At 37.1% G+C, this 26,706-nt stretch overlaps 1 protein-coding gene across 3 annotated transcripts in view; it reads right to left on the minus strand.

The window, feature by feature from the left end:
• The window catches only part of gabbr2 (gamma-aminobutyric acid type B receptor subunit 2), a 201,499-nt gene that overhangs the window by 130,415 nt on the left and 44,378 nt on the right, over positions 1-26,706 (minus strand). For all 3 annotated transcript variants that reach the window (XM_039680846.2, XM_089123268.1, XM_089123270.1), the window contains exon 2: positions 10,885-11,022. In XM_039680846.2, coding sequence (XP_039536780.1) covers positions 10,885-11,022 — 138 coding nt within the window. The remainder of the gene's footprint in view (positions 1-10,884; positions 11,023-26,706) is intronic.

Below are 26,706 nucleotides of genomic sequence, written 5' to 3' on the forward strand. Positions count from 1 at the left end.
CTGCAGTTGAAATCTATTATGCACGACTCGTATTTTTTAGATCAAAAACACATTCTGTTTGATCATCCCCTTAAGCCATTTGCTCAGACGTCAAAAAAAGTTATCAAATTGAACAGATCGTGAAATTAGAAGTGATTCTCCTCATGCGAATGGATGAAGACAACGGCGCGGCATTTAAAAATCACTTCCGATGACTGACATCACAGAATTCATCGGTATTTTGGAGTTGATGTGTGAATGGTCTCTTACCGGTAAAAAGACTGAATGCTTGTGTCAACAGCATATTTGTGTATTTACCAATATCCAAGTCATTCTGGTAATTTTACAGTAATTTACCGGGATTGCTGCGTGAAAGGAGCTATAATCTCAAGAGCACATGGACTCGGTCTTGACTTGGATTTGCCCCTCTTTGAGTCTCGGTCTTAAAGGGCATATTGCAGGTTAGAGGACCCAACGAGTCAATGCATAGAAAAACAATGTAGGAACTAGATTTTCTTTAAAATATACGTATAAACGCTACAGAAGCTTCTGCAGTCGTTTTTGTGAGAAAATTTTTCTTCCGCGTCTGAAAATGGGCGTGGCGGGCGTGACGCAATGAGCGGGAGAGCCGTCTATTCACACAACAGGAAAACAATGGATCGCATGACATTTCGGACGCTGAGGAAATACTCGTATGACGGATCAAGCCATAAAGTTATGAGCCTGCTATGCTAAAGAGATCAGGGACAGGCCAGGATAATGTCAGACAGAACGGTCAGAGAAAAATTAAGATGTGATGTGAGGAGAATCAGTGGAGAACAGGACAGGTGCCTTTTAGGTGAGAGACGTGCTTATAGTATACACGTTCGCAAACGATATACACTGTGCTCACAATATTGTACAGATTATTATGATCCTATAACAGGCCAGCAGACATTAGTATGTTTAGGGTAGATTTCTATACTATTAAATGTATAAAAACTTTACTTGAGTATATTTCTATAGTAAAAGCATAGGCTACTCAGGTAAATTTTTAATACATATTTTTCACCTAGGTTATAACATAAACAGAACATTAAATATTTGAGTATTTAAACAACCAATTCTGTTTTTCAATTACAAGTTCTATGTAGGGCATGACAAGTTACCTATATAACACTATTTGGTGCCATTGGTAGTATACGACGATCAATACTCTTGCTTCGGCATACCATGTTGAACTCCATCATATTGCCGGGATGCTAATCATTTGATCTGAAGTGAACGCTACACACGACCGCGTTTTCCGAGCCGATGCAGAAGAGAAATCCCGTCTGTTCACCTGCTCAAACCGCACCAGGAACGAAAGATAGGCTATATAGCACCGTCACTTTTATTGTAATGGAAACTTGTGGACTCGATCTTGAAGTCCTGACAGGCTGGATTTTTTGCAATCTCCACAAACACAATAATTTACCATGACGATGATAAATTAAAATAAAAATGTACCGAAAGCACACTGACTGACGAGCGCTCTCACTGAACACCAGCCTACTCTGCACTGAGCCGAGGCTGCGGCTCCCTGATATGACGTCAAATGACGCGATGGTGAAAAAAAAGCCGTTTTTACTAGCAGTCCAAGAAACGCTCACTTTATCTTCTAAATTAGTGCCCTTATGTTGTTTTAAAACATTTTAAATCCTGCAATAACTTTTCATATGGTATTTTTATACAAGGTTATTTATAAATTTCGATTTTTTTTTAACCTGCAATATGCTCTTTAATTTGGACTCCTGACTCGATTGAGTCGTCATGACTACAACATTGGAAACGAGATGTTTAAAGAAAAACAAATACAGGGTAGCATCTTTGGGACTATTACACAGTCCAGATTCAAACTAAATTCTCCATTGCACCACAGAGCAAAGCACCTGGAAAACGTACGCTAAACACTAGTCTACGATGCTTCCTACTCAGGTATGAGACAAACAATGACTACCCTAAAAATATTCTGTACCTTCCATCGACCTGTTCCACAAAAACATGTATCCAGTCCTGTTTTCACTAGTGAGTGACAAATTACTAGTTAGACAACAGCAAGTTATGTTAACAACAGTCTTTAAGCCATTAGGCCGATTCATTCAACATGCAGAAATAACAAAACATAAAAAAAATGCAGAAAATAAGCCAAGGCGCTCGCCAGAGCAGTACAGCGGCTCTGAAGAAAATCTTGTGTTTGTGAGCGGGAGATGTATGTAGTGTAAAAGTGCACACTAATTGGCTTTCCTCAGCATATCTCTTCTATCCCTGTGGTCTGAATCGTTGAAAAGCCTGAGAGAAGCTCCATCCCAGTAAAATCATACTTAGACTAATGGTGTGTGGTCACATTTCTGTGAAATTAGTGTTGTGATGTACTGTATGAAGCACAGCTCACACAACTAGACCAACTTGAACCTGTCGACCTTCTGTAAAAGTACATAAATAGGAAGTGACATCATTTGAGTTTGAGGAGCCAAGATTTGGCAGGTTTTACTATCATTTAATATTCATAACTTGATGTTTTTCCATGCTTGACAAGATTCAAACATGTAAAATAACAATGAAGTGGACTTGGCTCAACTTGACACATTGATTAGTAAAATTTACCCTTTTAAGGATAGTTTTGGTTGCCACACTGCTCATCCAATGTCCCCAAACACCCTTGCAAACAGCCCAACCTGTGATTTATTTTTTTTTTTTTAACTTGGAGCCCATGAAAAATGAATAGTGAACAAGAAAGGGTTTGACGTTAGCTGAGCAGCACACAGCACCAGCACATGTTTTATTTAGGAGTTTACTATGGTACTCAGAGGAATTGCAGCAAAACTAGCTTTACTTTTCCAAAAGAATAAAACAGTGATGGTGCAAAAGAAAGGAAGAGAGAGAGAGAGAGAGAGAGAGAGAGGACAGGAACCATCTCTTGCTCTGAGCTTATCAGCCGACTGAGAACAGAACAACTGATGCTGTACAGTGTTCAGTATGAATTGCCGGGTTGTTCATAATTCTTCAGCGCTACATTTGATCACATTCAGTCTCTCATTTGATATTGCTCAGTGTTGCATCAAGGCTGCTTGTGATTAAGGAATTACAAAGCTGTTGTCTTTATAGTATGTCCACACTAATTGAACACAGAGATGTCAAACATGTTTTTCTCTCATACCCAGCGGAGGCCGTTTTTCAGACCTTTAGTTTTAGTTCAACAGAAATATCGACATCTGCGATGGATGTTGCTCTAAATTATAAGAGAAGCCATTATTTCTCAAAAACAGGGAAGCGGGCTCCAACACATTATGCTTTGAAAGGTTTATGGTGCTGTAAAAACCCTTTCTGGCCCACATGATCTATAATGCGCATATATATAACTTGTGGATAATGAAATATTCACTACTAATAGCTAATTGATCGACAAAGCCAGTCCACTTTTGGAACAGACCACTTCCAAGACTGGTTGGAAAAGATCTTTAATTGCATGCCAAATTCTCCATTCATTAAATAATGAAGAGTGGTATGCACAACATCTATGTTTCTTCAACCTTGGACAGTTTTCTTAAGCTATTAATATTTAATTTTGCCACTTTTCCTATGCAATAGTTTTTACCCCTGATCCAGACCAACACTTTCAATTTTAAAGATGAAGTCCACAGTTTTTCCTCTTTCCATTTCTGTTCGAAATCTGCAATTGCAGTTATTTGTGGAATTATCAACTTTACACCTCGATGCGGCACAGCATGGATGAATACAATGTTTGCGGAGAGTGTGCGGCTGTCAGTCACAGGGCCAAAATAACCTGTTTATATAGAAGTAAGATTAAGACTTGAAAGTAAACGGCCAAAACACTGTAAAAATTAATATGCTCTATCTTATTAAAAAAATTGTGCCAACAGATTACAAGCAATATTAATTAAATTTAACAAATTAGAATTGAGTAATGATTAATCAAATTAATTCCTTAAAAGTTAACCATTTCAAATGAGTAAAACTTAAAAAAAAAAAAAACATAAATTTAAGTCACCATTATGGTGATCTGTGTTTGTTTTAAGATTTTTTTTTTTTTTTTTTACATTTACGTTTTTCTCTTTCAGTGATTCGGCTTGTTAACATCAGGTGTCTTATAGAAATATAAATAGTTCTTAATTAAACTTTGACGTCTGCCTGTTATTCAGAAATTTTTGTAAAATTTTTGGGTGTCAACTTTACTCATTTTAAATGGTTGATTAATTATTACTCAATTCTAATTTGTTACATTTAATTAATAATATTTTTTGAAATCTTTTGCCACAATTTTATTGATTAGATAAAGTGTATTAATTTTTACAGTGTATGACTGGGTAATTTTCAAAGTCCCGGGCATTACACATGTGGAATTGTTCTGAAAACTTCAGATGATGAAAAATATGTTGTTACATAGATGAAAAATGCAATGGAAATACTGCGTTTTTCCACAAGCTATGGCATATTTTTGATCGTATGTTTTTCATTGCACTTTGGCATAATAATGTGACAACATTTACAACGAGGATTTTTCTGAGCTTGGTTTCAATAAAGCTGTTTTTGAGACGTACAGTATGAAAAGGACTTATGTTTTCACGTATGCAACTCACTTTCTTAGAGATTTTCCTTTCCTAGTTTCCGTTTCCTCCTCTCACACGTTTCGATTAGACCTATGAACAGAGCGGGCAGGGAGAGTGTGAACCTCTCACTAATACTGTACCATTCTGGGGCATCATGGGACATGAGTCACAATCAGGATGTGTGAGAGTTGCTTGTGGATCAGTTGTTACATAAATCTGAGGGCAGATGGTACCCACAAACCGATCACGGCAACACCCACAGCGAAATGTGAGAGGTGTGTATATGTGGTTGTGCACACTTTGAATTCTTCAGTGCTGAGAGCAGGAATCTCACTGATTCAACACTGAGCCGGCATCATGTTTGGCATGGACTAATGATTATTGCTTGCATTGTTTCAAGTTAAATTAATTAAGGTTGGAGCAGCTGAAATATTCAGGTTATTCAACAAAACTGCTGGCTTCTTTTGTTTCCTGCTCCCAGCAAATGCGAAAAGGCAGGTGACATTTTTTAAAATATTCTTCAGAGAGAGAATCTAAATGCTCAATGACACATTGTCTGTCTGGCTTGCCAGTTTTAATACTCAAAAAATCTGTCATATGACTGTGTATATTCCCAGACTCTAAAAATGAAAACAAACAAACTAAAAAAAGGTTTTAGGTAAGGATGGGCGATAGCTATCATTTTCTTTTTGATCCAATACCAAGTTCTATCAAGGCCAATATCTCATCTCCTCTAATTTGTTGAACATATTAAGAGGTAATTATGGCCATTTAACTAAATTTGAAAGCCATTATTTTTCCAAAGTTCAAAAGAACAGCATATCTTAGAAATCTTCATTATAAATGTTTTATTGTAATTTAGATCAATTTTATTCATCCTCGCTGAATAAAAGTATTCATTTATCACTGACCCCAAACTTTTTGAAACTTTTGTATATAATTTAAAATGCTTGACTTATTAATGCTAAAACTTAAATTATTTATAACAAATAAATAAATAATTAATAGTAAAATGTGAATAATATATATATATATATATATATTTTTTTTTTTTTTGCATATTACATTATGCTCTGTTGAGTGGTGTTTGTGACTACTTGTGCCTTTGAGCATTTCTGCTTGTGTTCAGATGAGTGGAAAGAGAAACAACTCATGTCCTCTGCAGCTACTGCCAACACATTTCTTTTCACATCTCTTTTTCACTTAAAAGTTTAAGATACACATTCAATTTCATGCTACATAAATTAAACCTCACTACTTTATAAGACCGATTTTCCAATGTGAGGATCAATCCTCTCAATCCAGCATCCACCCATCCTTAGTTGTGGGCCTTACATAAACTTTGTGTGCCAACCTCTCTCTGTCAGTCTGGGAAGCGGCAATATGTAAACAGCTTTGGGAGTTGGCTGTTCTTCTCACTCCTGTAGTTGACGTCAAAGAGGAAGATGGCGTCTGCTGAAGCACGTCGACAGCAGTCTGGTTCTGGCACATGCTCGGCTGGGAGCAGATGAGAGGCTGACAGGCTCAAAGACAAACTGCTTGGATCTCAACAATACCAAGAATAATGCAATCGCATGAGGAAACGCCCATGTAAGCATCTCTAAATCATAGAAACACTGTCTATTTTTACTTCTCTTGGCCTACTTTTGAGACTGTGAAGGCACAGATTTTCATCAACGCAAGCATGATGAATGGATCACCCTAGCAAATCAAGAAAGTTCTACTGACAGACATTAATTTTACTTCACTTTTTGCTTTAGTATTTTATAGGGGAATGGAGAGAACAAGAATTCATCAGGAGAACAGGCGGGGGTATGATCAGCTTCAAATTTACATGTTAGCGTCACAGATAAACATGTGAGAGCCATCACTTAGCCACAACTCAAAATAAAGACACTTTTGACAGCAGAACCTCCATGTTGTCTTTACCAAAATATCCAGAGAAACATTCTCCATCAACAAAATGGCTGCCCCAATACAAACAATGAAACATGAGAAGTAGGCCTACCTCAAGTAGGACTACCTCAAGTAAAATACGCCTTATGATGACAAACTGGATCAAGCTACCGAGCAATAAACATGCCGTTTACAAAATATTGTGCAGTGCCTGGTTGTGGAAGAAGACAGTCGCTGCATAAGCTTCTTCTGGTTAAACTATATATTTCATGACTGCTGATGTGGGTAAAACTTTGTCTGTTCGCTTCATTTCACTGAGGATTGTAAACAAGACACAGGTCGAGACTGGATTTGCAGACCGATTCAGATTTAAAAAAACGGTGCTGTGCCATCTATATTGGAAGCGACAGGAATGGTGCAACACACGGACTCTGGGTTGAACATGTATGGGCGAATCATTCCGGTTGCCATTTTTCAAAACAATTTCCTCCACGTGCACTGACGAGTAAGTCGAGACGCCCATAAAAACCGAGTGGTTTTGAGCTAGGCCCAAAACTAGGGTAGAAAATAGCCTATTACTTATTATTTTTTATGGTTTTGGATGTAAAAACCAAGCGAACGTCATAAGTTGACCTCAGAAAACAATATTAAAAATTTAAAAAGCCAGTTCATGACCCCTTTAAGAAACATACTGAAAGAGTACACTACACTTAAATGGCCTTTTTTATTCATATATTATCTCCAAGTATAGTAATTTCTTAAACATACTTTTAATACACTGTATTAAACTGCATCAAATCCAATTAAGCACACTACTTTTTTCGAAAGGATTGGCTTTGAGCACAGATTAAGACATGTTACTATCCAAGATGTGAATGCCAGTATTTTATTTTTTTTTTTTTGGACGTGCAGCTAGCCATTTATTCAGTAAATATTTCCTCATTGTTTTCCAATTAAAAGAAATGATTTATCCTCATTTTTTGTGCATTGAAGTTTTAAAAATGAGCATGGAATCCCTGTTAGTGTTGCCATCTCTTTTGAAATTTAAGCAGAAGTCTCCCTTCGCTCTTCATTTGAAATGAAGCATCTAAGAAATTAACCAGATCTAATTTGTGATTGTTCTTTCCTGCAGGTATACTCATTTCTCTACCAAGGGAGATTTGCAGTTACTTATGCAACTAAATGTCTAATTGCATCTTGGCATTGCATATCCATGCATGCAAAATGCTTAAATCTCATCTAATCACTTTTATTACGATGTTGTGAGCATTGTTACCTTCATCAGACCTAGAATGATGACTACGTTAACAGTATAATAACTTCACAAACAGCACCTGTGAGTCCAGCATGCAAAAAGGCCTCGCTGTTAGTCATTAGTAGAAAATGGCATTCTCTCGTGTTTATCGTTTTCCCTGCTATATGAAAGATGCATATCACACGAGGGCACGATATCACCCGAGCGCTTAGGCAGAAAGGAATGTCTCAGCTCAAAATAATCATTCTCTCGCAGTCTGGGTGACATTCAATTTGATTCAAAGCACTCGAGTCATGTTAATATCTCTGCACATTGCAAGCACTGATGTAACCCACTTCATAACAGAGGAGCCATTCAGAACCATTGAATACCAAGTGATGATTCGAGAAGCACAAAGAAAGCTCAGCACTATTTAATTACACAGTGCGCAGGAGAGGAATGCCTGTGGACATTCTAACAGATTTCAATGGCTCTTGAGGTCAAAAGTTTACTCTAGGGCTGTTTGCATGTTGGCACATCTCTGGAGGTTCAAACACGTGCGTAAAATTTCACTGGTGAAAACACAAGCGTGTTAGCTGCCACTCTAGTTTTTGGTTCTCATGTCTTCATTAAATATAATTACACAATCCATCAATCAACCAACCTCCATTTCCCATTCTCATTGAACACATTGCTTAAATGAAAAATAAAGGTACGGAATCGAAGCATTGAAGATGAAAGATGTGGTTTTGATAAACTGGAGAATAGGTCTCCTTAATGTTCATTTGGTCTTTTTGGCTCTTATGAAATGGAACAGCAGGTGTGACAGAGAAATCTCCAGCCATCGGCGTTCTGGCCCCCCTCTGCTGTTCTCCATCCCGCCTCATATTACCACAGTGTGCCAAGAGGAGGGGCGCGGAAAATGGAAGCGCTGCTAAAAGCGTAATGAGATGCACCTAGTGCTTATTGCCTCGTCACTGCTGCCATAAAACTGCTTTTCTTCACCACTGAAGAGATTCGGGCATTGAATACACAGACCCCTGGACCTGCCGTCCCGGTTTCATCTTAGCCCTTTGGAAGTTCATTACCCAATACGTTAGGCTCCCTCATTTCCCTTTGTTTGTTTTATTTTGTCATATAAAGACTTTGAGGCGTGTCACCACTAATTCCATTGTGGATGTGTTTGCATCCCATCACCCTGGCTAATTAGAGATCTATTCATCTCGGGTTAATGGGAGATTAGTCAACAAATTAGTACTTCTGTAAGATTATCCTCAGGAAGGCAAGACCAGTCTGAGATCAAAAATACATTAATTCCATTTTATGATATTTACATTCACTGTGCAAATATCATACCTTTTAAATTGAACAACCTTATCTAGCCCCTAAAAGATGCATATTAGTGCATCAGAGTTGTACCCTTAGGTATTGAACTTTTCAGGGGTACATTAGATAATTAGTTGTCCTCCATGTAGGGTACTTCCCTATAGTGACAAAATCAGAGCCCCTTAATGTACATTTTTTGCACAAAAATAAATTCTGTTTTATTACACTAATTGATCAACATGAACATTAAAGTGGTCAGATAAGTAATCAATCTTCCCTTGATCTTTTGAGATAAAAGAGTTCGAACCCTAGGGAAAAAAACTCCAAACGTCACCTCCTGAGATGAATCTAAGCTGCACAAAAAACTCATTCAAAACTTTTCTGGCATCAAATCCATCCACATTTAAGTCAGTATTCAGAGATCACCAAATGAAACGTTCTTGGATCAACATCTTTGTTCATCCTTGAACAACATTCCAATCAACCAATCAGATTTTAGTTTAGTTTAAAGGGATACTCCACTTTTTTTGGAAATAGACTCATTACAACTCCCCCAGAGTTAAACAGTTGGGTTTTACCGTTTTCAAATCCATTCAGCCGATTTTCTGATATTTAGAAGAATATCAGTAACCAGACTGGTCTCATTAACTACCATAGTAGGAAAAAATATATACAATGGAAGTTAATGAGACCAGAAACTGTTTGGCTACTGATATTCTTCTAAATATCAGAAAATCGTCTGAATGGATTTGAAAACGGTAAAACTCAACTGTTTAACTCTAAGGGAGTTGTAAAATGAGCCTATTTCCAAAAAAAAAGTGGAGTATCCCTTTAAGTTTAGGCTTACAACCAGGGTTTAGTGCTTTTACATCAATGTTTTTCACATATCATTTTACCTCAGATTTTAGGGATAAGTTATAGGTTGGGTTAGGTTTAGGGATAGGGTTATTAGGACAAAACTTCCAGATAGGTATATTGATCCAGGAACATGTCTTACTTGACAAAATCACGGTGACCCAGAGTCACGGTGAGGTAACACTAAGGTGCTAATTAACATAGCCCAGCAAATATATATTACAATACAAGAATAATAACACTGTTGCTTTAAAATCACGTATTAAATCCAATCTCAGCTCTTTTAGGTTTTTGTGCCCTTTTTTCTACTTGGAACGATGTCCGTTATAATTTCTGTTCCTCTCATGCAAACCAGCCAATTTTGTGGAAAATTGCCAGGTTCTCTTGGTGAAATGTCAGCTGGCTCAGAGGCTGACCACACATATGCCAACACAAAAGTGAAAGTGTAGGAGCCCGGAGGAGATTCCTCATTGGAATTCTTTTATAGTCCTCCAAGCCACACATCAGAGAGATTTTAAATACATCACTTCCTCGAGCCATGTGTGCCGAAGGCTACCTGAGTGTACTACTTTTGTCGGTGATGTGCTAATACACAGATTAGAGATATCACTGGATATTGCAAACAAGAGGGGGGGATAGGCTTAGAGAAACCGAACGCTGACTTCCAGTTAAAATCACAGTATTAACGCACTAAACACACCCGCGGGCCTGCTCAAGACAGAGGTCTCTGGGAAGTTTACTTATTTTTTTCCGATTTTTAACAGCACTGGGATTACGTTTCTGGCCTGGCTTTGCCAACCTTTTGATTTAAGATAGTAGTATTTATTTAAGTCACAGAGGAAATCATTAGCGCAAATATATGGCACATATTCTTCAAGTATGTAAACTCTCTCAGAGTAGCACACGAAACTTGGCATTTTGAGGGAAAAAGAGAATTGCTAATGATATGCAAATGAATAATCACATCGCTGATTTTATGAAGCAAATCTTGGCTGTTGCACAAACCTGCACGAGGTTCCACCCCTCCAACGATTCAGCAATGATTGAAGTCACTGACGGACACACGCCTCCAAAGATCATCAAATGTTTCGGACCGTAGCAGATTGCATCAAAGAAGGCCCGCAATCCCTTTGCGTTGTCGCACTGAAGAAAGAAAAGGAGAGGGGGAAAGGAAGTCAGAAAAAATTATAAATATACTGCACATAGAATAGTAATGTCAATAGTGACATCAGCAGGTGTAACTGCTCTCAATTCATTCATTTGAAAAGCAGGTTTCAATCTTGAGAGCTTTTTTCCTGATATATATCCCTCATGTACAACCACATTCCATAATCAAAAATCCAATGCATGTTTCTTTCATAACATGGTGTAATGGAAGAGTGTAAATGGAGGAAAGAAAACACGGACCTCGAATTTCTGAATGTGAAAACATGGTCTGATGTACAGGAGAGCCCTACCGCTGCGGCACTATGCGCCTATTTCACATCACTATGGCAACGCTCTTGGCTCTGTAGACGAGCTGAAGGAAAGCAAAGATGTAGCAGGGCTATTGATTGTGATGTGAGCCCCTAACTGTTTTATATTTGATTTTCTGATGTTGGTAATGATATTTCAGTCCCTAGTAAATACTTCCAAAGGTCAATTAACAGCAGTCAACTTGACCTGATTCAATCCTGGTCGTAACCAGAAATGTCTCGACACTACACACAGTGACCCCCGTCAAGAATTTCCTCTCGTCTTTTGACCTTGCTTGCTAAAGCGCCTCCTTGTCTTGTTTAACCAATTAAAGAACCGTTTTAAAGACAGGGCATAGATTAAGCCAGAATTAGGCCTTAGTTCAATTTGGACATTTAAGTACTAGGACAAAAAAAAAAAGATTACTGTTGTAAATCTTGAGACAAAACAATGGCAGTGACATATTTTAAAATATTTGAGTGCAAGTTTCTTTCAGTTAAAAATATTTGGGGGGGGGGGGTTTAGTTGAAAACATCAGCATCTCGATTGGACTGGCCAAATTCAGAGACAAAACACTTTTTTTTAACCTAAAATAAATGTGCAGCATAAACACATCCCAACGTTGTATTCAGAATCTGCTGTTTAAAAAAAAGGGACCCATCAGGTTGAACAAGCATGATGCTTCTGTTTCCAGAATGCCTTTATTGGAGCATTTATGTGGTGGATATTTTTGGCCCAAAACCGATGATGATACAACAGACGTACGTCTCTATTTCTGACACCCCATCGCACTTGGTAGTATTCACTAGCCAGTGAGCTTCAGCGTCAGAAATAGAAGTGTTGAAAATAGACTGTGGCGTATGAATATGAGATGAGGCACTGCAGGGTGAGTCGATTGAAGTGATGCTGTTCATAATGCTGAATAAAACAGCAGGCTTTTAAAATATCTCATTTGCATATTTCCTCCATATTCACTTAATTCTGGACATCAGTAGCCATGAAAGCACTAATGCCTGCGACAGACTGTGCAATTTCAGCAACCGCATAAGATCAAGATAAAATTGGGCATGACATGTAAACTGTACGATGATGACACCTATTGAATCATAGGCTACGACCCAAGTTAGTATAGAAGAATAAAACGTCATCAGCATGCGCTAGTGGTAAACCAAGTTGAATTGAACTTTGCCAATTGTGGTTGTTATGTGCACTAGGGCTGGGCGATATGGCCAAAAAAAATTATTTATTTATTTATTTTTTATTTTTTTGGTTAAATGGCGATATACGATATATCTTGGTGCTTTCTACATTTTTTCTATTTGGATAAAGAAAATCTGCATATTTAAAAAAAAAATAATTATTTCACATTCTGCCCAATGATATCCTACAAACAAATATAAAATGCAATATAGGCTATGCAATATATTATGTGCAAAAAAAAATAAAAAAATAAAAAATAAATAAATAAATATATATATATATATATATATATATATATATATAGATTAAAGGCTAAACTAAAAATAAAAATAAAACACAAACTAATTATATTAGCCTCCATTTGATTATCCCATTATAATAGTGACTTTAATAAAATATACATGTAGATTTAAAATTCCAAACATTTATTGTCTCCACTCCAACAACAAATATTTGACGCGCTCGTTCACGGAAGCTTGAATTTTAACGGAGATTTACTTGCAGAAGCTTGTCCACTCCTGACAGTGAAATGGACATATGTTTTACTTTCTAACATTTACAGATGGAGAATATGCCTGTGAAATGTAAGTTGAGCACTGAGGATAGCAGCACATCTCAAACGCATTAAACAGCGCGAGTATTTATCTGTCAGTCAGCAACAGTATCTGTCAGAGCATCTGACAGGACAAGCTGCTTTAAACTTGTTAATATCTTAGGCTACCAGTTATATTGAATCTCTTAATATAAGCTTGTGTCATGTTTAGGACAAATTGTAGCTACTTTCACTGCAGCAGCTCACACTGCGACCTCCACTATTTTTCAGAAGTGCTCATATCAAACTTCTGTATTGATCTAAACAGCTTCATTCCGTATCGTTTCAAAAAACTATATATCGATATATCGTACAAACTCGATATACCGCCCAGCCCTAATGTGCGCTGAAAAAAGAGGAAGCAAAAGAGTAGAATGTGGACAAGGTCATTGCAAGGGAAAAGAGGCAAATTAAGCTTTAACAGTAGTTTAAAATGTTAGTGCCATGTCGCGTTGATCAATACGCCATTTCATGTTGCAGTAGACATAAGTCGTAACAGCAAACACACAGTGAGATGATCATGCTAAATTTCTGACCCTGTCGAACATCCTTGAACCTCTCTCACGTATAGGACCTCAGTTTAGGAGCCAAGACCACAGAAATCGCCAACGCACTGAGGCTGATCTCCAGGCTGGTCTTCAACCATACCTGTGATCTTTCGGTCTGTAATGAAGCTCTAGATACAAATACCATTCCTGAACATTCAAGCAGAATGAGATGTGAGGTAATTGACCAAGAAATTGTGGCGCTCATGTGACTGAAACACATTCTGCACTGAAATCAAGGCACCTTTGAATATCAACAATCACAACGTGGTCGTTTGCCTTATAAGGCGCACATCCACGATCTGCCGAGCAGGCTTTGACCATGTTGTCATGGGAACACACTCCACACTTTGAACGCTAAACGAAAGGAGAAAGCAAGGCTGGTATTGATAGATATGACATGGATTGGCTGCTACAATAATATGGCTATTAATCAGTATTCAGAGGTGATGTTCGAGGGTTTCATTTAGGCTCTGACAGAGTTGACTTCACAACAACTGGCTGCCACCAGCACCACATCACTGCAAATCAATTTAATGAATATATTCATTATCAAATTAAACTGTGTACTGTATATACACTACAGTACATAACTTGCAAAAACATTTTAACAACATAACAGTGGATTTAGTCACTAATGCTTCTTTAAAAATGAATAAACTGGGTTTCAACTGAATAATATAATGCCATCATATTATTCTATATATGTGGTTAAAAATAAATAATTTAATAGTATATAGAATATTTATAGCTTTCATTTATTGTATTTTTTACTTTCATTTATTGTATTCTCATCTTAGTAAACTTAAACTTTAGTTACTGCCAGGGTGACAATTACATTTTTTGGCCTTTTGTTTTTATTATATATATATATATATATATATATATATATATATATATATATATATATATATAATAAGGGTTTACATACATATATGTAAACACACACACACACACACATATATATATATATATATATATATATATATATATATATATACACACACATTTTGTTTCAAGAGAGCAGATAAATGAATTTAGGCTCAAATAAAAATTTCTTGAACATGTATTTATGCATGTGTATAAAGTGTGAAAAGTACATTCAGCTATATATATCATGAAATAAACCATTTAATGTTTACAAAATCCCCCTCTGCTAGATGTCAAGGTCAAAAATCATAATGTCAGGGAAGTTTACGTGGGTTGTACTGTTTAGTTCCATTATAAGTGCCTGGGTAAAAAAAAAAAAAAAAAAAAAAAAAATTCATAAATGCTGAACCTAGAACATTCCTTCAATCTGGGTCAATTTTGCAGTTTTGTAACCAAACGGTTCTCTTGGGTGCTCAACGGGAGTATGGCAGAGGGCAATTCTTTGTTTATAGGATTGAGGCCCAAAGTCCTGTCATTCAAGCCATTAGCATGGTAAGTCAGGCCAGCACAGTGACCACAAGACTTACTGCTGTTGACACACCATCTCTCCTGTGACCAGACTCTAGACCCCCAGTAGACGAGGAGGAAAAAGGAAAAAGTATAAAGCCAAGCTCTAAAGTACCGATTATGTGTAGATTCAGTGGATGCTCGTGAACATGAAATTTATAACGACCTGGTTATTTATGGAAGCAGTGCGTAGTTTAACTGCATCTCGAACAAAACCATACAAAACAAACATGCTTTCGTCAGATCATTCACTAGCTTGATTTGCTCATCTGTTGTAGAGCTATCCGGATTATCTCAATTCAAACACCCATGATCTTATTACTAAATGACAACTATTCACCTGTCTTTAAACTTTGACAAAGTCTCATTTGGACATTCAAACCTGTGTTGCCACTGCCGCTGACCCAGAGTTGTCATGTACAGTGTATGAAACAGTTTAACAAACAGTCTTTTCAATCAAACAGTATCATTAACTCTGTGCTACAAAGATTGAAATTATCACAGGTACTGGGAAAAAAGTTTATAGTTCGGTTATAAACATTGATGTCTACGATCAGTGGCGTTCAGTTATTTAATCATTCATTCAAGAGATTCATTCAAAACCACTGAGTATTCCAGTAATGAAAAATTGCCCCAGGGTCCACAGATTATTTCAAGACTAAAATGCAGGTTTGAGCTGTTTTAACCGCTGTCAGTATTCTGTCAAAATTCTGTCAGTAATTAATCACCCTCGTGTTGTTCCAACCCCCTAAGACTTTCGTTCATCTTCGTAACACAAATTAAGAACACATAGGCTGCAAAGAATTTATATCTGCCAGCCTAGAAAAGTTAGTAAAGACATCATTAAAATTGTCCAAATGACTACAGTGGCTCAACCTTAAGTTTATCAAGTGACGAGAATACTTTTTGTGCGGAAAATAAAACAATTAATCCTGGCGTAACTTAAGCCCTGTCATTGAACAGGGCACTTTATGAGTGAGTAATTGAATCAGTCATTCAAACATTTTTTTTTTTATGATTCATTCAAATTTATTTAAAAAAAATTAACAGAGAGCAACAATTTAAAAAAGAAATGTCAGTTCAGAATCATGATCACAGTTTGAAAAAAAAAAAGCGTGATTCTCAATTTATCAGGAATCATGCCGCTCTAATCTGATGGGGTGAAAAAAAAATAGAAGAGGGCACATATATTTGCAATTGCAGAAGCAAATGACTCGGAAAGGACAGTAGGCTAAGGATTATTAATGGAACTATTTCCTCTGACATCTTCAGCATCATAAAATGGCCACCCGATGTATTGTGGCAACAACAAGGGATAATCACGGCAAGCTAACCATGATGAAACGGCTTGTTAACAGTGGCAATGGCAGCAGCTGCACCTGTCGCCAGTCAATGGCAAATTACTGCACCCAAGTATGCGACCTGAAGACTTTAGGAATGAGAAAGAGATGGAGAGATAAAGAGAGAGAGCAAATGAGGAGCAGTGTGTCTCATGGAGTTCCCTCCTAATAAAGAGGCTTAATGACACAAAAAAAAAAAATGACCAAAAGTGCTTGCACATACAACTGAAGAAAGAAGAAATCAATTAGAAAACGGTTTTGTCATCTTCCATTAATTAGTCTGCAATGTTGATGACGTCCCATATTCAATTTTCTTTCTTAATTCACTGACCCTATCTCCCTCTGCTGATTCTAGGTAATAGTCTTTCACTGGCCTGTTATCTTATCAATGTTCACAGAATACTTGATTTACACAGAAATCGTAGTTTTTGTCCGACTCACTCCATTGACTTGAAAACTACGATAAAACCTGTTGGAAAGCATCATTTGCAGCGATTTTTTGTGGGATCATATCAGTGAACATCCCAGAACACTCAGTGAGTTTCACGTCTTTTAATGCGTTTTATGAATGATTGTTCCAGTCCACATACTGTAGACAACCACTGTGTAGGTGGGGAGGCGCACAGAAACCTAAAATTTTCGGGACAGCAGCATTTGTCCAAATTTCAATATTAATTCAATCCTATTTCATCAGAAACGATCTTAAAATCGGGCTTTAAGTATAAAATACCGAACTAACCCTTTAAGTATGTAAATGATAGCTAATAGAACTGCATTGAAAATGTAGCATTCATTGCACTGGATGCTGTTAAAACAATGAGATACAGTAGGTAGTCATACAAATTGCCTATTGCCACCACTGTGAGACCGATATACAACCCTGTCAGATGTGACAATCGTTCGTGAAATCACCACCAGGCGGCGAAAAGGGACAGTTTGCAACTTTGCTCAGTAAGGCTGTAATTGTGATGTGTTTACTTGTACATGAATATAAAATAATGAAACAAACTACCATTTCCACTTCCATTCTGGCAGGCTGAGTTTGTTTTGCTAGCTAGCTCCGCTGTGCAAACGACTTCCGGCGGAAATTAAGTGCATTTGAGTACAGTAATGGCGGCGCCCATGATTTGGCGCGTAAATTTGTGTATAGAATGGACTGTTTATAGAGAAACCGGAGCATCTAACAGCAGCTGCAGCGATGAGATGAAGGCGGGACTTATTCCGCCATACTGCGTGTTGCACTTTCTCCCATTCATAGTAATATGAGTGCACCGTCTTTCTATGTATAAAGTTTTTGGAGCTACAAAATAGCTAAATAAGAGAATTATAAATGAATATGTTGATGCAATACCGCTTAATATCGTAATCATAGTGCTAAAAGTGATTATCCAAGAATGCCAAGCCCCTTAGGATTGATGCCCTATGACCTTTTCTCAAAATTGCACATGAAGAAACAGAATCAGTTCTGCCATTATGTCCAATTTCATTGTTAAAAGCATACAGCAGAAAGAGATCAGCATGGCAGGCGTGCAGATGCTGACTGTTACTCTCCCTCCAAAGCAGGAACCAAATGGATGCAGTTTCAAAATAAGGCTATTATTCATTGCACTACTATTATGGATTCTTTCTCATAGATATTGTGCAGTTTACCTTTGATGCTTATCGTAAAACACGGCTATATGGTTTAGTCCATTCTATTATCAATTCCTTAAGAGTCTTAAATTATCTTATGTCCGGGACCAGCAAGTACAATACAGAGATCAAAGATGCCTATGATGAGGGTCATGTACAGTGTTCCTGTCCAAAAGCCAAGGGCTTTATCTCCCATTGCATTTAGAGCACACAGGCATGAGGGAAAAAACAGCTCTGTGCATTTGTTCCCCTTCACCGAGCTCAGGGATCCATCGAGCTCCACTCGAGCGCATAAATCCACCTCGATTTTTAAGACCCCAAGACAAGTGGCTTGGGCTTTTGGACATTTGTGACTGCAAACCAGCACCATGCTTGCTGTGGGAATGTTTGCTTGAGATGTTCACACATTTGTGTCGCATGAAACTGAACCAAGTACCCTGGATTTGTAACATTTGTGCACACTGGAGAAGCTGAGAAAGCGCATTGATTGATTAATACCAAGAGCGCACCACAAGACCAAAGCTAGTCATCCAGCATACATTCAAAGTTTAAGTCATGCTGGTAAACTACACAACTAATCATAGATTATGTGTAAAGCTATGATCTAAAAATGACAAACAAGAATGTCCAAGATAAACAAAACAAGTTTAAAACACAGGTGCCAAATGTACTCTTTATATGCACATTGGTTTCATATGGTTTTGTTAAAAAAATTTAATTTAATGACTCAAAATTGAAACATATTTCCATACACCGTAGCCCTCAATGGGGTCCTGGGGCCTATACGACCCCAATCGACTTTTACTTAATAAAAAAAAGGTTCCCTTCATCTCAGTGGAATAAGATTTTGTGACTTTTCATACATCATCTATCTATACACACACACACACACAAAAAAAAAAAAAAAAAAAACTGGGCTTGATTCGGTTGTTCTGAATGTATGTAAAAAAAAATGTTTACACTTCTGGTTTTTGGGGTCAAAATGACCCCACATTGAAATGAATGGGAAATTTGAAAAAACTACATATATTTTCTTCATGTGTCAAAAAAATAATAATAATCAAGCAGAAATCTGAATTTTTTTAGACAGAAATAAAGGCCTAGTATTAAAGCATAAATGCAATGTATCATAAAAAATTATATCTCATATGCAAGCTAATGGTGTAGCTGAGGAATTGTGTGGTAAACTTTATATCTCCAAAAACACAACATTAATGAATAGATGAGAAGTAAACAAAAAAAAAAAATGATATACTATTTGTATGATTAAAAATGTATATTTTTTGTACAATTACTCAATCAAATGTTGGGGTCGTATAAACCCCGAAGCCTAAAAGTGCAAACAGGAAACAAAGACCATTTGAAGGTTAAATACATGTGAGTGTACACATCTTAATCACTATTTCTACAAAAAATTATTTAAAAATGTCTTGCATTATAAAATTATTTACAATTTTATACCATTTTTGGAGCGAGTTGCACCATGTGCAATTTTACAACTTACACTACACTGTAAAAAAAAACTGTTAAATTTACGGGAAAACTCCAGCAGCTGTGGTTACCAGAGTTTTCCTGTTAAAAGTACGGTAGCAACATTTTAGGTTTTCCAGACTTTGACCGTATTTAATTTTACAGCAATAAACCGTGTTTCATTATGCGATTTAATTTACTGACATTTTGAAGTATTAATATCTGATTTGTTCAATTGCAATACACCGACAGCCACAAATCACAGCTATAATGAAAGTCAAATGGTCAATCAAAGCTCATCATTATCAGCTCTTCCACAAGAAAGTTGCACAGTGTCATTCACACAAACATTAAACACCATCATGGTAACATGTTGAAATTTAAAAAAATGAAATAAGAATTAATTTAACAACGTTAAATGTAACATAAAACCCTAATGAACATAACTGATATTATCAAATTATGAATAAACAGTTAAAATACATTAAATGTGAAGTGTCACGCAGGGAATTGTGGGAAAGTCAATTTACATTTTTTCACTGTAAATTATACAATGACTTCTTTTTCACTTCCAAAAACTGTAAATTTAACAGTATTTTACAGTAAAATTACATTAAATGTACCATTATATATATCACAGTTATTTACCGTATATAGTAAGGAAACTTTCTGTTAACCAATTAACAGTTTTTCACAGTCTTTTACTGTTAAAATCACGATCATTTTTACAGTGTAACCTTGCCTAACAAAAAGTTCAAATATATTCTGATATTTTAAAACACTTGACCTTTGTCTTTATCTCGGCATGTTGGCAAAAACCTGGTGCTACTGAGTGAATCAAACCCACCACATGTAATGTAGCAGCAGAAGCACAAACATGACACATTTGTGAACTTTGGTGGTAAATAGTAGTGCTTGAGGGGGCTGTGCCAAAGACTAGTGTTGAATAACTGCCATGCTTTTCCAGAAGACTGATAACTAAACATCTCCGGATGAGGCCACATTGGTTGTGAATTGCAAAAGCCATATTGTTTTGAGTGCACTGAACCATTATTAGTGGTTTGCGGATGTCAGGGGGGCTTCGTTTTATGGAACGGATATACAATGGCTTGGTTAAGGGATGAAAAATGGCAAAATACATTTTAAAAAAATTCCACAATCCATCGCCTCTTGAGGAAGCTGTGCTCGAGGCTGTGATGAGCTTCAAGCAAGTTACAGTACATCGCAGGGACATCAAGGTATTTTCAGACTCAGAGACGTTCAAAGGTTCCCACATGAAGATGAACGACACTGTATCCAAACAAACTGCAAGGAGAGCTATTAGTATACTGTTTTGAAGAAGGCTTAAAACAATATATCTTTGTAATTGGTGGAAATGTGAAAAGAGACAGAGCGAGAAGGATGGCTGTGGAAAGGAAGGCCATTATCAAGTTAATTATTTCTTGGCCCGAGGTCTTCCATTCTCCCCAGGATGTCTCCTCTGGAGAGCCAGGGAGGGGAGGCGGGGATAATTACTGCCATTTTGGATAATTGTGGTGATGTGGCGCTCGGTACAGCATCAGGCCGGGATAAAAGGCCAGCCTACGTTTGGCCCTCAAGAGTTCCTCTTAGTGGAACGCCATCTAGGTCCCTTTCCCAGAAGCCCATTCTTCGAAGTACTTTCCTAAAGCAGTCCCATGGCCTCCGAAACTGCTCTTCCGACTAAAATATCTTCCTCTGAAGTGGTAATTTAAACAAACGTAATAAAATGAAATGCAGCCAGTGGATAAGTCCATGATTAATATGTTCGTACATTAATTCTTTTCAGGGAAGACGATTTCTAGAGTACCTTTAAGGCTGAAGGTGCCAAGAGTTGGGACACGACTGAATTATCTTCCCAGCTGCCACAAAGAGATGCATTGCAGAGACCCTGGGTAACCCAGGACTTGTAAGTTCCTCATTCTTGCTGACAGCGAACGTGCCGTTGATCCATTGCTCTGCTGGCGACATGTTATTACTTAGACTACCACTGAACAGAAATCCCATTTTTGAGTCTAAGCCTCACCCTAAATGCTCATACCGCTTCCATTTATTTGTCATTACGACCGGTGCCATTGCTGAGGCCATTAAACATCCTGCGAGAAGAGAAAAAATGTTTTGCGAGCACTGATATACATACAACGGATCCTCATGCATTAAATCAGTGAGATGTCTGATGGAGCCTCGTTTCTCCAGCGGGGAAATGGCGACTCTAGAACATGTGCTGGTCATTCTATGAGACAAGGGGTCCAGACGTCCGCTCAAAGCCCATATATACGCACCCATCTGCTCCAACCCATAATGCTCAAGGTAATGGGCACCATTCATCAACCTGACTGCTCTTGGACAAGGAGCAGAGGAAAGGGTGGACGGCTGAGTGACATGGCCATATTAAAGTCTGTTCTGAGACTCACATTATTTGGAGTCTTGTGACAACAATGTCCTGCCTCTGTCCAACATAACTCCATTTAATCAGCTGCACGATCGCTCCACATCTAGAGACTCATTGTAGTCGCACTGTTAATATCCTTGTGACAATCCTCAGATGTAAAACACTGTAAAGGCACCAGGGGTCATCACGAGCTGCATGCTAAAAACAAGTATAAAGCATGACCAGTGTAGTCCGATACACAAGAGTATGATTCTTATTCAGGTTGTTTTAAAGACTCAGTTTGAGAATGACGAATCCTTCTCTGAATGAACTCACTAAATCACTATTTCACAAGTGCTAATATAAAGCAGTCCCTCCAGTTTTTTTCGTGATTCTGCAATCACTGAATACAACGCAAAATCAACAAAATGACAAATCAATTTACCACAAAATAATTGCTAAAAGAATTTTAAAATCACAAAAATATATAATATAAACTGAAAATTGAATTTCTCATTTTCATGAGGATAAAGACGTCGTGCATGCACAGTAAGTGGTCTGGGTGAAACAGCGAAAGCGAATGTTTCTCACCTGCCGTCTCGCATAAGTGGCAAGGACGGAGTGAAGCGATTACTCAAGATGGATGAATGGCCAAATAAAAAGTATGATATGCTTGATAGCATTAAAAAAAAGAGTAAATAAAAGCTGTATACCACACAAACTCGATTCAGTACTGACTGATGTCAGACTGGCTGCAGTCTTTGAATGTGCTTGCCACCTGTCAGTGCTTGTGTGAGGATACCGAAATGTGTTCTATTTCTAGGCGTATTGTCCTTAAATGATCAAAATGCACACATAATTATGCCAAAATGTCAGTTTTGTCGGTTATGTCTTGAGTGAACAAGTTTGGGACGTGTCTCAGTATTAGATTCGTGCATTGGCCTACTGTAGGTCTTAAAGTAAAAGCAACCTAATACAGTCTACCAGCTCCTGTGTCATTATTGCTAATCCAACAACAGCAACAGGGGAAAACATAAAACATTTCAAACAATGCATAATATGGAAAATGTGGCATCCTAATTATAAAAAAAAAAAAAACATTTTTCACCAATTTCTGGAAATTTACTTAATTTTTAGTGGTTTAAAAAAATCGTCATTTTGATCGCAAAAATCACCCCCAAAAAATTGCGAAATCCTGGAGGGACTGATAATGGTTTCTATACCCTTATGTAAAATCAAATCCAGTATTAGGGAGTAACAAACTAAATCTGGGGGTGGTGATGGCGCAGTGGGTAAGACACATGCCTTTGGTGTGAGAGACCCGGGTTCGAATTCACTGTGAGAGACAATGTGTCCCTGAGCAAGACACTTAGTTGCTCCAGAGGCGTGCGACCTCTGACATATATAGCAATTGTAAGTCGCTTTGGATAAAAGCGTCAGCTAAATAAATGAAATGTAAATGTAAAAGTACAGATGCTACTATAACCTTAACTTACAGTATAAGTTAAGGTTATAGCATGTCTTTTTTTTTTTGCACATGCTTGCTTGCCCTCTCTAAACTAAAGTTAGTTTAGTCAATATTTCATCATTTCATACGTTTATTATCAATTGACGCCCATTTTACTCTTGGAATTACTTCTTTTTTTACTATTTATTTATTTTTTACATTTTAACTATGTTAAACTACCAACATTATGAACACGTATACACATTTATTAAGCATGTATCAGACATGTAAAAATGTATCAACATATAATCAGTAATACTGAAGTATGAGAGAATGTTTTGGGATTTTACAGTTAGAACTGAAAAAAAAAACGACTAGCAAAGTTCTTCAGTTTACTTGTGTGTGTGTTTGTGATAGGGGAGAGCAGGGCATAACCTAACGCATGTGAGGGGCACATTGTAACATCACCATAAGACAGCTTAAAATGCTATCTCATCTAATCAAAAACATATACAAGTCAAACCAAAATATTTTCTTAATAAAATACAATTATTAACTTTTTCATATACAATAATGGCATTTTTTAATAATTAAAAATAAACAAATTTGAGTTTGATGACAAACACACCGGAAAACACAGCTATACAGCATACTTGAAAACAAAATAATAATGAATCATTTCTGAACGATGATTCACAGTCTTTATCTACATGTTTATCTACATGTTTTCTCAATAGAATCCATAAAAGTATAGAATAAAATATCATATTTCTAATGGGGGAACATTGTAACACAGTGTGTTACAACATGCCCCAACTGCACAACTGGGGTTTAAACCCTGCTAGTGTCTTCTGCTAGTTAGCGAAGCATTAAATAACTATATCAACTGTTAAACAACAGATTGGAGATTAAAATAATACCAGATTTGTCTACTTTTAAATAAACACAAAAAATAGAGATGAAAAATTATATAGTGTATAATTAAATAGAAATTATATAATCTCTATATACAGTAGGCTAGTGTTGATATGGCAACTAGTAAATACACCAAGTTTCGTCATGCTAGCATGTGTGGAAGTATTTAAAACAAGCGTGTTACAACTAGCCCCGCGTTACTTTGTGCCCCGCGCTCCCCTACATATTAACGGACACTGTCCTTCTGCATTAGGAATGCAACGTTTCATGCAATTTTTGGCAAAAAGACTCGTCCTTCATGACGGCAGCCTCATTACTTGTGCTCACAAGAGAAGAGAGAGGAAATGGCTTCTCCTCCACACTGTGTTCGTGGTAAGAAGTGTTCCTGGTGGCGTGCCTTCAGTCAGAGGGCAGGCAAATGAAGCGCAGCCTGCTGATGCTCTAAAGGAGAATTATGCAGTGGCATTGTGATGCGCAGTGCTGGAGTGCCTGTTCAAATGGAGAGCTTTTGAGAGCTGCAGCCCAGCTCTGATTCTGTGGCACAAAGCCGACACCACCAACACAGATGCATTAACCTGCGTGTTTACAGACAACCAACAATGACCCACGGCAATCACCAATCGGTTAACAAAGGAGCACAGCTTTATCCACGGACCAGGTGGCCAGCAAATATGAGAAGTTAACGGTGAATGAAACACCAAACCAGATCATTCTTAACTGACGTTGTCGTAAAGAAAATCTCAACGCACAATATCCCACTTAATAATTATGAGCCCTTGACGTTGTCCGAGGAGCTTTACACAAAAGCATGCTTGCATGCCACTGGTGTGGGGTTTAATTTGGAGTTGACAAAATAAATATCTAATCATTTAAATTAATTTATGCAGGAAAAAATCATTATTGCATTATTTTTCCCCAGTAGGTCACAGAAGGTTAATTGCTCTTTATTGTAGCCTGTAGCTGACAAACTTGGAAAAAAAGACTGATTTGTCTCTCCGAAGGAAATAATAAGCAAAAGCATTTGACCACGTAACTGTAGGCTGAACTGAAAAGCAAAACGGATAAAGAGAAAAAGCATTAAACTCTTTTATGCTTCAAACATATATTCAAACAGTAGGGCTTACTCCTTATTTGGTGGTAGATTTAATCAAGGTATCCGCACAGTCGAGACCATTGTACACCAAACTAGTGACCATACAAATGCTGCGGCAGAAAATAGTCATTTGAAGAGGCTGACGTCAGACACAGCGTTGCCATGACTACAGGGAATGAGCAGTGAGCCTGAATCTTTACAGAAATTAAAGGGAAGGTTAGTCAGTTTTAGCATTTTACTTCTCTTACGCTGCCAGACAGCTGCTCATTTAGGTCATAGTTTAGTTTCAAAAGTTTCTGATGAATGGAATATTGTGTACAGAATATCTGATTTTAAATATTTATTTAGCACTTTTTTAAATCTTTATTTAGTACATTTTTCACTCAAAAGTGAAAATTCTGTCATCATTTACTCACATAGTTCTAAACCTGTAAGACGGAAGTAGACAGATGTTATGCCGCTCACTGTAATAAAACAACAGCAATTTGTGACCATGGCGGGAAAGTACCATAATATAGTGTATATTATAGTTTTCTGAAGCCGTTAATTCATTAATTCTTTATTTAACCCCACTCTTGTAAAACTAAGAAAGCAGCTAGAATAACAGACACATCAAAGCAGAAAAACAGCAATTTACCAAAGAATAAAATACATAATCTTTTAATGTAACAAAATCATTTTGTAAATTATGCCTTTTTTTCTAGCTTTGTTCGAACCCGAGGAACTTTAAGATATATCAAATCATTAGAATGAAGATTGTAGCAAACATTTGAATTAGAAAAAATACAATAAATTCTGGCAACTCAGCTTAATCATTTAAAGTGCAATGACGTGCTTGATAACTATAACCAGTAATGAAATGTAAAGCGCTATGATAAACGGTATTTATATATATTTTTTTAATAATGTACTGGGGCATTCATACAGTATAAAACAGATCTTCATAATCCAATAGGTGGTAAATATTTCCAAATATTTCATATATCTGTTTCTGAAATAAAAACCATAAAGAGTGAAGGGCATTAAATGTAGTCACGCAATGCTGACGTTAAACATTAACAATTTGAGAACAAAGAATAATTTGCAGTTTTATGTGATATGATAAGCGATTGTTAGATTTTTAAGATGACATTTTTCGGTGAAAATGATTATGCTGGTCATACTTCCAAAAAGAATAATTTGTGATTCTGAATGGCAGTATTCACAGCCCGGCGACTGACAGACGCACAATCTCCTCAAACATTGTGTTCATCCACGCTTTGCAATTGCAGATTACGAACAGAGATGGCGACAAAGAGGAAAAACTGCAGAC

The sequence above is a fragment of the Pimephales promelas genome, chromosome 18, assembly GCF_988280905.1.
Source record: "Pimephales promelas chromosome 18, fPimPro1.hap1.1, whole genome shotgun sequence".
Lineage (NCBI taxonomy): Eukaryota > Metazoa > Chordata > Actinopteri > Cypriniformes > Leuciscidae > Pimephales > Pimephales promelas.